General features: G+C 43.8%; 1 protein-coding gene across 1 annotated transcript in view; it reads right to left on the bottom strand.

Moving 5' to 3' along the window:
- Nucleotides 1–12,182, bottom strand: part of MFAP1 (microfibril associated protein 1) — an 18,147-nt gene that overhangs the window by 2,896 nt on the left and 3,069 nt on the right. The window contains exons 2-6 of the mRNA XM_037744125.1: nt 7,447–7,666; nt 5,823–5,952; nt 4,775–4,962; nt 3,210–3,318; nt 2,947–3,109 (exon numbers count right to left, since the gene is read on the bottom strand). Of these exons, the coding sequence (XP_037600053.1) occupies nt 2,947–3,109; nt 3,210–3,318; nt 4,775–4,962; nt 5,823–5,952; nt 7,447–7,666 (810 nt within the window). The remainder of the gene's footprint in view (nt 1–2,946; nt 3,110–3,209; nt 3,319–4,774; nt 4,963–5,822; nt 5,953–7,446; nt 7,667–12,182) is intronic.

Below are 12,182 nucleotides of genomic sequence, written 5' to 3'. Positions count from 1 at the left end.
GAGGTTGCAGTGAGCCGAGATCGCGCCATTGCACTCCAGCCTGGGTAACAAGAGCGAAACTCCGTCTCAAAAAAAAAAAAAGGTGAGTTGGTCTTCATTATTTTTGCCAGACTAGGTATTGTCCACTTCCAAAAGTTGATTCTAGCCGTTGTGAGGTTCAGACATACTATTACTGCTTCATTTTGCAACATTACGAATTCTCTTTCCCTAAAAAGTATTTTTAGCTTTAAAAAAAATCAGTGAATTTAAAATAACTGTCCAGGACTTCGCTGATCTTCTTTTATGTAAGTGTATCAGAATCATATAGGTGCTTGCATGTCATAAACCGAAGATTATCATTAATTAGATTGCAGTAACTTTTTAGCCATTGTTGGGGAGAGAGGGGGTGATATCCCCTTTTCCAAAAAAATGCATATATACACATAATTTTGTGTACAGTTTTATTTTTATTTTTTTGAGATGCAGTTTCGTTCTGTCACCCAGGCTGGAGTGCAGTAGCATGATCTTGGCTCACTGCAACTTCCACCTCCCGGGTCCAAGCAATTCTCCTGCCTCAGCCTCCTGAGTAGCTGGGATTACAGGTGTATACTACTATGCCTGGCTAATTCTCTTATTTTTAGTAAAGATAGGGTTTCACCATGTTGGTCAGGATGGTCTCAAACTCCTGACCTTGTGATCCGCCCGCCTTGGCCTCCCAAAGTGTTGGGATTCCAGATATGAGCCACCATGTCCAGCCTTGTGTACAATTTAAAACGGCACTTGGATTCCTACTCGTTCAAGTCCAGGGTAAGAACCTTAGAAACTACAGACTGAGGGCTGGTCATGATGGTCATGCCTGTAATCCTAGCACTCTGGGAGGCCAAGGTGGGTGGATTACCTGATGTCAGGAGTCCTGACGCCAGGAGTCCTAGGCCAGCCTGGCCAAAATGGTGAAACCCAGCCTCTACTAAAAATAAAAAAATTAGCCAGACATGGTGGCAAATGCCTGTAGTCCCAGCTACTCTGGAGGCTGAGGCAGGAGAATTACTTGACTCCCAGGGGGTGGAGGTTGTAGTAAGCCGAGATTGCACCACTGTATTCCAGACTGGGCGAGAGTAAGACTCTGTCTCAGGCCGGGCGCGGTGGCTCATGCCTGTAATCCCAGCACTTTGGGAGGCCGAGGCGGGTGGATCACGAAGTGAAGAGATCGAGACCATCCTGGTCAACACGGTGAAACCCCGTCTCTACTAAAACTACAAAAAATTAGCTGGGCATGGTGGCGCGTGCCTGTAATCCCAGCTACTCAGGAGGCTGAGGCAGGAGAATTGCCTGAACCCAGGAGGCGGAGTTTGTGGTGAGCCAAGATCGCGCCATTGCACTCCAGCCTGGGTAACAAGAGCGAAACTCCGTCTCAAAAAAAAAAAAGAAACTACAGGATGAGGATGGAGTTATCTATTATGTATGGCTCATATGGCTCATATTCAGGCAAATTTTGGTTGTTTTTTCAGACGTGTCACTCCAGCCCAGGCTGGAGTGCAGTGGTATGATACCAGTTCACTGTTACCTCCAATTCCCGGGTTCAAGTGATTCTCCTGCCTCAGCACCCTGAGTATCTGGGACTAACAGGCACACACAAACAAGATGGCTAATTTTCATATTATAGTATAGATGGTGTTTTGCCATGTTGGCCAGGCTGGTCTCTAACTCCCAGCCTTAAGTGATCTACCCACCTCAGCCTCCTAAAGTGCTGGGATTACAGGTATGAACCACTGCGCCCAGCCTAGAGTTATCTATTGATTGTTTCCCTTTGTAATCTGGGATTATCCTCTCATACTTAGTAATTTACAGGAATGGGTGATGCAGCTCAGAAATGATTCTGCTTGCACTGGGCATGGTGGCTCACACCTGTAATCTCAGCACTTTGGGAGGCCGAGGTGGGCAGATAACCTTAGGTCAGAAGTTTGAGACCAGCCTGACCAACATGGTGAAACCCCATCTCTACTAAAAATATAAAAATTAGCCAGGTGTGGTGGCACATGCCTGTAATCCCAGCTACTCCAGAGGCTGAGACAGGAGAATTGCTTGAACCTGGGAGGCAGAGGTTGCAGTGAGCCAAGGTTGTGACTTTTCACTCCAGCCCGGGCAAAAGAGCGAAACTCCATCTCAAAAAGAAAAAAAAAAAAGAAAAATGGTTCTGCTCTAACACATTGTAGATTATTTAAGTGCCACAAATTCTTCCCCTCACAGTACGCATGCTCGTTTTCAAAAAGTATGACTTTGCTGCTGCTCCTATCCAGAGGTACAGTCTATTTCTCCACCTGCTTAAAGCTAGATTGGCCTTGTGACTTGCTTTGACCAGTATGTGGCAGAACGGATGTATGAGTTCTGGAACCTAAGTGTTAGGAGAGCTTGTCCTCTTAGAATGGTGCCCTGAGACTGCTATGTAAGGAAGCCAGTCTAATCCAGTGGAGAAGTGAGGCATCCTAACTGATAGCCAGCACCTACTACTGGCATGTGAGTGAAGCCCTTTTAAGTTTCTAGACCAATCACCCCTCTAGCTGGATGCAACTACATAAGTGAGCCCAGGTGAAACCAGTAGAGGAGCTGTTCAGCCAACCTCCAAAATTGTGAAAAGTAATAAATTGTTTCAAGCCACTCAATTGTGGGTTGGGTTGTACACAGTAAGAGATACTACTAACAGTTACTGGTTTTTGTGTCTGTTAGGAAACTACGGGGAGCACTGGCTGGTACTCTGTTATGGACACATGTGACAAATGTGTTTCTCTTGCCTGATTTCACTGTAACAAGTTAAACTCACATTCCAATTATAGGAAACTCACCCAGCACTAAGAACTCTGTAGATGGCTAGAAAGGAACTCATAGTCACAGTAGATAATGAGTCTCAGAACTATTCTACTAGAAACCTGTTCCATTAGCAGCATTAACTCTAGGTTCATCTTTTTACTCACGCTTCTCTATCTTCTCTGTCCCTCTTGATTCTTTTTAGCTCCCGAACTTTCCATGCCTCATATTCCTCCTCATCATTTTCATCATCAGTGTTAAGTGCATCCAGTGCAGCCAGGGATCGCTTGTTCTCTTCCAACTCTTTCTTGGTTTCCTCTTCGACAATCTAGATAGGGAGAACAATTCAGCCTGGACTTTACTCTCCTCAGACAAACATGATTATACACTATTTCTTGCACTCAATCCTTGGAACCACTCTCTAGTACCTTGAGTGTGTACTTGCGCCTCTCCTCGGCCATGCGTTTTGCTTCCTGCTCCAGCTCCTTCTGTTTCAATGCTTCGGCTTCACGTTCTTGAACTGTCACTCGATCCTTCCTGTATCACAGAGGTCCTGTTAATTGCCCAAAGTCCTTAGAGTGGAGTTCTCTGTTCCCCCAGACCTAGTCCCATCTAAATCAGAAAAAACCAAACAATCTTTGGCTGTATTTGCAAAGAACAAAAAACGCTGAGTCATCCCAGGTCCTTTTTTTTTTTATTTTTTTGAGATCCAGTCTTGCTCTGTTGCCCAGGCTGGAGTGCAGTGGTGCGATCTCAGCTCACTACAACCTCTGCCTCCCAGGTTCAAGCAGTTCTCTGCCTCAGCCTCTTGAGTAGATGGGATTACCGGTGCCCACCATCATGCCTGGATAATTTTTTATTTTTTTAGTAGAGATGGAGTTTCATCATGTTGGCCAGGCTGGTCTTGAATTCCTGACCTTATGATCAACCCACCTTGGCCTCCCGAAGTGCTGGGATTACAGGCATAAGCCACTGTACCCAGCCATCATCCCAGAGTACTAAAATCACATTTATCTTTGAGAACTGCCTGAACAGCAAAGAACCTGCTGGCCTGTAAGAAGTAGGATTTTTAACCATTAGTAAAGGAATAGGAATTTGCCTGTTGAGTTTAATCTTGTGCTTAAAACTATATGGCCCTGGCTGGGCAAGGTGGATCACGCCTGTAATCCCAGCATTTTGGGAGGCTGAGGCAGGAAGATCACCTGAGGTCAGGAGTTCAAGACCATCTTGGCCATCATGGAGAAACCCCACCTCTACTCAAAAAAAAAAAAAAATTAGCTGGGCATGGTGGCGTACACCTGTAATCCCAGCTACTGAGGAGGCTGAGGCAGGAGAATCGCTTGAACCCTGGAGGTAGAGGCTGTGGTGAGCCGAGCCTGAGCCACTGCACTCCAGCCTGGGCAACAAAAGCAAAACTCCATCTCCAAAATAAAAATAAAAAATAAAGGCTTTGGACAGATACATACTTTTTTCTTTTTTCTGAGACAGAGTCTTGCACTGTTACCCAGGCCGTAGGGCAGTGGTGCAATGGTCTTGGCTCACTGCAATCTCTGCCTCCTGTGTTCAAGCAATTCTCCTGCCTCAACCTCCCGAATAGCTGGGACTACAGGTGTGCGCCACCATGCCCAGCTAATTTTTTTTTTTAAGTAGAGACGGGGTTTCACCATGGTGGCCAGGATGGTCTCAATCTCCTGACTTTATGATCCACCTGCCTAAGCCTCACAAAGTGCTGGGATTATAGGTGTGGGCTACCTACTGTGCCCAGCCAATATATGCTCTTCAACTAGAAAAAAAAAGATATGCGAAAACAAACTCAGGTTCTCTGCTAACACCAAGATATTCTTCAGCAGCTAGTCTGGCAAGGCTAGAGCAATGGCAAAAGCACTTTCACTCAGTGCTTAGATTTCAGAATAGCACCATGGAAAACAGACTTGTCTCTTTGCCTGAAAAGAGGTAATTAAGTGGATTCAGATCTGGCTTGTGAGATATTTACTTTCGAATGAAGACTGGTTTAAGGCGAGGCTCCATCTCATCTTCACTGTCTGTGTACTCTTCATACTCAGACTCTGATTCTGACTCCTCTCCAGAACGTCCCTCATCTTCCACTTCCATGACTTCCATCTCTTCATTTTTTCTCTCCTGTGCTCGCTGACGCATCATGCCACGACGCCGCTCTATTTCCTATCAAGTCACATATGTAAGCCAGTTAGTGAGATGGTCTGTAGCTTTTTGTTTTTGTCTCATCAAACACAACAAATGCAAATATAAACAAATACAACTGGATGGGAGCGATGGCTTATACCTGTAATCCCAGCACTTTGGGAGGCCAAGGTAGGCAGATCACAAGGTCAGCAAATCGAGATCATCCTAACAGGGTGAAACCCTGTCTTTACTAAAAATACAAAAAGTTAGCCAGGTGTGGTGGCACGCGCCTGTAACCCCAGCTACTTGGGAGGCTGAGACAGGAGAATCGCTTGAACCTGGGAGGCGGAGGTTGCAGTGACTTGAGATTGCGCCACTGCACTCCAGTCTGGGCAACAGAGTGAGGGAAAAAAAAAAAAAAAAAAAAAGGCCGGGCACGGTGGCTCATGCCTGTAATTCCAGCACTTTGGGAGGCCAAGGCAGGCGGATCATGAGGTCAAGACATTGAGACCATCCTGGCCAACATGGTGAAACCCCATCCCTACTAAAAAAATACAAAAATTAGCTGGGCGTGGTGGTGCACGCCTGTAGTCTCAACTAGTTGGGTGGTTGAGGCAGGAGAATTGCTTGAACTCGGGAGGCAGAGGTTGCAGTGAGCCAAGATTGTGCCACTGCACTCCAGCCTGGTGTCTGGTAAGACTCTGTCTCACAAGAAAAAAAGAAAACAAAAACCACAACTTAGTACCATTCTATTTTTAATTTCATCCCAGCAAACAAGGAACATGATCAGAGCCCTGCCAAAAGCAGAGATTTTGTGTTTTTAGTGCTTCAACAAATGAACACTGGCCTCAACTTTTTCTTATACCCAGAAAAATACTTCCCATGTTCCTTTATCATACCTCGTCATCAATTTCCTCTTCCTCTTCTTCACTGCTATCTTCTCGTTCCATGCGCCAAGCATCTCCTTCTACTTCTGAGTCACTTTCTCCTACCACTTCAGGTTCCACTATTTTCCGATGTCGAGCCAATCTGAAAAACAGTATCTCCAAATTTAACAGCAATGTCATAAAAATGAAGTAGCATGAACCACAATTCCATAGCCACAAAGCACATTGTTTGCTTTCATTAATATTGAAGTCTTTTTTTTTTTTTTTTTTTGAGGCAGGGTTTTGCTCTGTTACCCAGGCTGCAGTGCAGTGGCATGATCTTGGCTTACTGCAACCTCTGCCTCCCAGGCTCAAGTGATTCTCCCACCTCAGCCTCCTGAGTAGCTGGAAGTATAGGTGTGCCACCACGCCTGGCTAATTTTTGTATTTTTTTGTAGAGACAGGGTTTTACTATGTTGTCCAGGCTGGTCTTGAACTGGACTTAGGCAATCTGCTTGCCTTAGCCTCTCAAAGTGCTGGGATTACAGGTGTGAGCCACCGTGCCCATCTAATATTACAGTCTTGAAGTGGAGGAAACTGAGGTGTAGATTAAAGAAACTAAACTAGGATGTCAGAGCAAATAGTCGAGTTGGGTCTGAAATACTAAATGTATGTTGAGGCATCCTGGGGCACCACAGCAAGCCAGCAAACTTAGAGGGATGCATTGGGATATTTTTAATAGCTCAAGGTAATTCAGTTTCAACATTAAGCCACACTACATTCCTTTGAATAACATCGTATTTTTGTGAAATTGGGTTTTGGTGGCTGCTGTGAAAAAGGCAAAAGATACCATGAAAATCAACATAAAACAAGACATGAAAACGTGACAGTGCTGATTCCAAGGTTTGAAAGGCTGTCAGTGTCTAACAGGCACACAAATTCCACTAGTAACTGTAGTAAAGTGAGAATGAATAAAAGTTTTTTCCTGATGGGCACTTTAATTTTCAAGTGACAAAGTTGTTACGATATAAATACTTATTAAGTTATTTGGCTCTAACTACCATAACTGAAATAAACAGAACCGTTTTGACCCAGGAGCCCTGTGAAAAATCTCCTGAAACAATTATGAACCCTGAAACTTCAGGATCCTTGGCCTATTCTATAAGGTAATGTCTCAATCGACACATAACATACAAAATTGCCCACTGGGCGGCTCTCTTTCCACCATGAGAACTTTATGAGGTCTTTTCTCCTACTTCAGTGTCATTTCCCCATATTAGCATTTAGAATTAAGTAGATGTATAAAATCAATTTATCAAAGTTTATAAAACATCTGTGCTAAAAAACTTACTTCAACAGCCAACGAATGATCTGTGTTTTCTACTCCGATAAGGAGCTTTAGGCCAGAAGTAACCTGTCATTTTCTGAAGCTGCCACTTTGTAACTTTGGTCATGTTACTTTCTTAGCCCCTTTGTGCTCTTAGTTTCCTCCTTTTGTGAAATGGGGATAATAACACCTATCTTATAAAGTTATTGTGTGGATTACAAGAATTAGCAAACATAATCTACTTGGCAGTACTATTCAAGTATTAGCTATTATTGCTATTGTTAAGCTGTAGAGGTTCATGTTCAAGGAAAACACCATCATAGACATTACCTCTCTTCCACATCTTCACTAATACGGTTCTGCAAACGCCGTAGCCGGGGGTCACTAGATGAATCCTCCTCTTGTTCCTCAGGCTCTGCTTCTTGTTCTTTGGCTTTTTTAATGAACTGAAATTCTTCATCCTCCTCATCTGAAGACTCCATAGGGGCATAGTCTGGCCTCTTTCCGGACACATAACGTTTTACCTTGACTTTTTCCATTGAAATCTCACCTGGGCGAGAAAGATAACTTACGTTTCAGGAGCCTCTTTCTCAATGTCCTTCAACCCATGGTCTTTACAAATAGAGCCCTTTATTTCTAGGAGACAAGAGTCTGAGCAGGAGAAGAAAGCCATTAACCAACCATCTATTCATCTAATAATGTATTCCTACAAAGGCCAAGTCATGAGACTGCCTCCTTGTGAAAGCCAATACTAACGATAATGAGGCTTACCTTGAGTACAATGAAGTGGAGCAAGGTAGGCAGTGTAACAGTAGAAAAAAGTCCTCCTAAAAAGGGCAGACTGCATCCATCACAAATTCATGCTATTCTACCTCAACTATACCTTTAAACAAATTATTTTTAACGTGCCCAGCACATAGTAAGAGTGATTTATGCAGGAACATAAAACTAAAATGCTGCTCAGGCATTCTTGTAGTTCCCTCTGGGATTTCCATGGCCGCCTTTATAACATATTGCCACATGACTCAATATTCCAACCTTACCTATTTCTATCTTCTTTTCCTTTACCTTATGTGCTATCAAACCTGCAAGAGTAGGTAATCGCTTACAAATACAAACAATTCTAGTGAACAGAGAGAGACAGTGAAAACTAACCAACTTATTTTATGAGTATAATCTTGATAACCAAATTGGACAGTTCAAAGGAAAACTTCAGGTGGATTTCACTTACAAACATCAATACAAAAATACTAACATAAGAGCAAATTTATCCCAGCAATATAAAAACTATCCAAAAAACACTGAAACAAAAAACCCCTAAGTCAACGCAGCTTATTAGAATTTAGCCCAAGACTACAAGGATAGTTTCACCTTAGAAAATTAATGAGGGGGCCGGGCAAGGTGGCTCATGCCTGTAATCCCAGCATTTTGGAAGGTTGAGGCAGGAGATTGTTTAAACCCAGGATTTCAAGACCAGCCTGGGCAACACAGTTAGACTTCATCTCTACTAAAATTAAAAAGAATTAACCGGGCATGGTGGTGCATGCCTGTGGTCCCAAGCTACTTGGGAGGGAGAGGTGGGAGAATTGCTTGAGCCCAGGAGGTTGAGGCTGCAGCAAGCTGTGATCACACCATGGCACTCACTTAACCCTGGGTGACAGAGTGAGACCCTGGGTCAAATACAAAAATATATATAGCTGGCACAGTGGCTCATGCCTGTAATCCCACCACTTTGGAAAGTTAAGGTGGGCAGAGCAGTTGAGGCCGGGAGTTCAAGACCAGCCTGGCCAACATGGCGAAACCCTGTCTCTACTAAAAATACAAAAATTGGCCAGGCGTGGTGGCACATGCTTGTTAATCCTAGATACTCAGGTGGTTAAGGTAGGAGAATTGCTTGTACCTGGGTGGTGGAGGTTACAGTGAGCTGAGATCATGCTCCTGCACTCCAGCCTGGGCAACACAACAAGACTCTCTTAAAAAATCATCTATCTATCTATATTTATATAGATAGGTAGATAGACAATGGGAGAGGAAGCAATATACTATTTTTAATTTTAAATGTTATTTTTGTTATTTTTAAAAAGGTAGAGAGAGGGTCTCACTATGTTCCCCAGGCTGGCCTTGAACTCCTGGCCTCAAGTGATCCTCCAGCCTCAGTGTCCCAAAGTGCTTGGATTACAGGTGTGAGCCATCTCTCCTGGTCTACTATTTTTTAAAGTCACATTTTTTTTTAACGGTACAGCAGACTTTATACTTAATGATAAAACAATGGAAGCATTCTATTGATTGATTGATTGATTGAGATGGAGTCTTGCTGTCGCCCATGCTACAGCACAGTGGCATGATAGCTCACTGCACCCTCTGCCTCCTGGGTTCAAGCAATTCTCCCTGCCTCAGGCTCCTGAGTAGCTGGGATTACAGGTGCCCACCACCACAGCCAGCTAATTTTTTTATTTTTTAGTAAGACAGGGTTTCACCACATGGGCCAGGCTGGTCTTGAACTCCTGATCTCAGGTTATCAGCCAGCCTTAGCCTCCCAGTGTTGGGATTACAGGCGTGAGCCACAGGGCCCGGCTAGAAGCACTCTCTGTAAAAAACAGTGGGCATCCTAATGTTGTCCCTATCACACCTTCTAGTCAACACTGTGTTATGGTTCTAATTTGGGCAGTAAGGAAAAGTTATAAGGATTTTAAAGGAAGAAATTGCCATAATTTGCAGATTATATGGTTGTCTTTGGAGAAAACACAAGATAACAGATAAGCTAAAAGAATTCAGAAAAAATGCAGGATACAAAACTTACTTATAAAAATAAGTATACCCGTACATTATTAGCTACATATAACTAGAAAGTACAATTTTATTTTTATTGATTTTCTTGAGACAGGGTCTCAATCACTCTGTTGCCCAGGCTGGAGTGCAGTGGCACAATCATGGCTCACTGCAGCCTTATATGAGAACTCCCAGGCTCAAACCGTACTCCTGCCTCAGCCTCCCATGTAGCTGGGATTACAAAAAAATTCTTTTTGGGACTATAAAATCAAAAAAAATTTTTTTATAGAGACAAGGTCTTACTGTGTTGCCCAGGCTGGCCTTGAACTCCTGGGCTCAAGCGATCCTCTTGCCAAAAGCCTCCCAAAGTGCTGGGATTACAGGAGTGAGCCACCATGCCTGGTATATTTTTTACTTTTTGAGAAAGAGTCTCACTGTGTCACCCAGGCTGGTATGCAGTGGGATGATCACGGCTCACTGCAGCCTCAACCTCTTGGGCTAAAGTGATCCTCCCTCCTCAGCCTCTGGGTAGCTAGGACTACAGGCAGGTGCCACCCAGGTAATTTATTGTATTTTTTGTAGAGATGGGGTCTTCCTGTGTTGCCCAGGCTGGAGAAAATAAAGTTTTAAAATACTGTGAACAATCACAACTAATCTATAAAATAGGAATAAATCTAGCAAACAATGTGCAGGCTTTTAGGAGGAAAACAATATAATTTTATTGAAAGATAAAAAAGATCTAAGATCTAAATAAATAAATACTTCACATTTAAAGATGAGAAGATGGCAGCTGCGCCTGAATTAACCTATAAATGTATAATCTATCATTTTAATGCAATTCCATTAAAAGTTGTCTCCAGAGGCCGGGCGCGGTGGCTCAAGCCTGTAATCCCAGCACTTTGGGAGGCCGAGGCGGGTGGATCACGAGGTCAGGAGATCGAGACCATCCTGGTCAACATGGTGAAAGCCCGTCTCTACTAAAACTACAAAAAATTAGCTGGGCATGGTGGCGCGTGCCTGTAATCCCAGCTACTCAGGAGGCTGAGGCAGGAGAATTGCCTGAACCCAGGAGGCGGAGGTTGCGGTGAGCCGAAATCGCGCCATTGCACTCCAGCCTGGGTAACAAGAGCGAAACTCCGTCTCAAAAAAAAAAAAAAAAAAAAAAAAAGTTGTCTCCAGGCTTATTCCAAAATCGTATGGATGAACAGGAGGCCCCAAAGAGCCAAGAAAATGGTGAAAAAGAATAAAAGCTGATGGAGGTGGGGAAGGAGGGATAAGGAATAGCTTACCAGATACGTCAGTGACCCAGGAGGTACACAGAGATCAACTGAACAGAGTAGAGAGCAGAAAAACAAGCTTATATGAGAACTTGAGTATATTACAGAAGTGGCATTACAAATCAGTAGAGAGTGGATGGGCTAATCCATCAGCAGAGAAGGGACAATTGGCCAACCATATAGTAAAATTAGACCTCTAACTTCTACCATAGACACAAAAATTCCAGATGGATTGAAGACCCAACTATGAAAAACTTATCAGCCGGGCACGGTGGCTCATGCCTGTAAATCCCAGCACTTTGGGAGGCTGAGGCGGGCAGATCACGAGGTCAGGAGTTTGGGACCAGCCTGGCCAATGTGGTGAAACCCTGTCTCTACTAAAAATTCAAAAGTTAGCCGGGTGTGGTGGTGGGCGCCTATAATCCCAGCTACTTCAGGTGGCTAAGGCAGGAGAATTATATGAACTCGGGAGGCGGAGGTTGCAGTGAGCCAAGATCGCACCACTGCACTGCAGCCTGACAGCAAGACTTCATCTCCGGGGGAAAAAAACAAAAACAAAAACAAAAACAAACTTATCTTAAATATTTACATTCCCTATGGGACTGTAAGCTCCCTAACTTAAAGTGTGTTTTGTATAAGTATGTATTCAATCCAATTTAATATATATGAATACTCAGAAGCTAGAAAACCTTTACAATAGCTGGGGACCATGGCTCACACCTGTTAATTCCCGTACTTTGGGAGGCCAAGGCAGGTGGATCACCTGAGGTCGGGAGTTGGAGAGCAAGCCGGGCTGACATGGTGAAACCCTGTCTCTACTAAAAATACAAAAATTAGCTGGGTGTGGTGGTGGGCGCCTGTAATCCCAGCTACTTGGGAAGCTGGGGCAGGAGAATTGTTTGAACCCATGAGGCAGAAGTTGCAGTGAGCGGAGATCTTGCCATTGTACTCCAGCCTGGGCAACAAGAGCAAAACTGTCTTTTTTAAAAAAAAAAAATTGATTTTATTAATGGCATAAAT

The sequence above is a fragment of the Cebus imitator genome, unplaced genomic scaffold (assembly GCF_001604975.1).
Source record: "Cebus imitator isolate Cc_AM_T3 unplaced genomic scaffold, Cebus_imitator-1.0 Scaffold9, whole genome shotgun sequence".
NCBI lineage: Eukaryota > Metazoa > Chordata > Mammalia > Primates > Cebidae > Cebus > Cebus imitator.
This window is presented reverse-complemented; position numbering and strand designations above follow the sequence as displayed.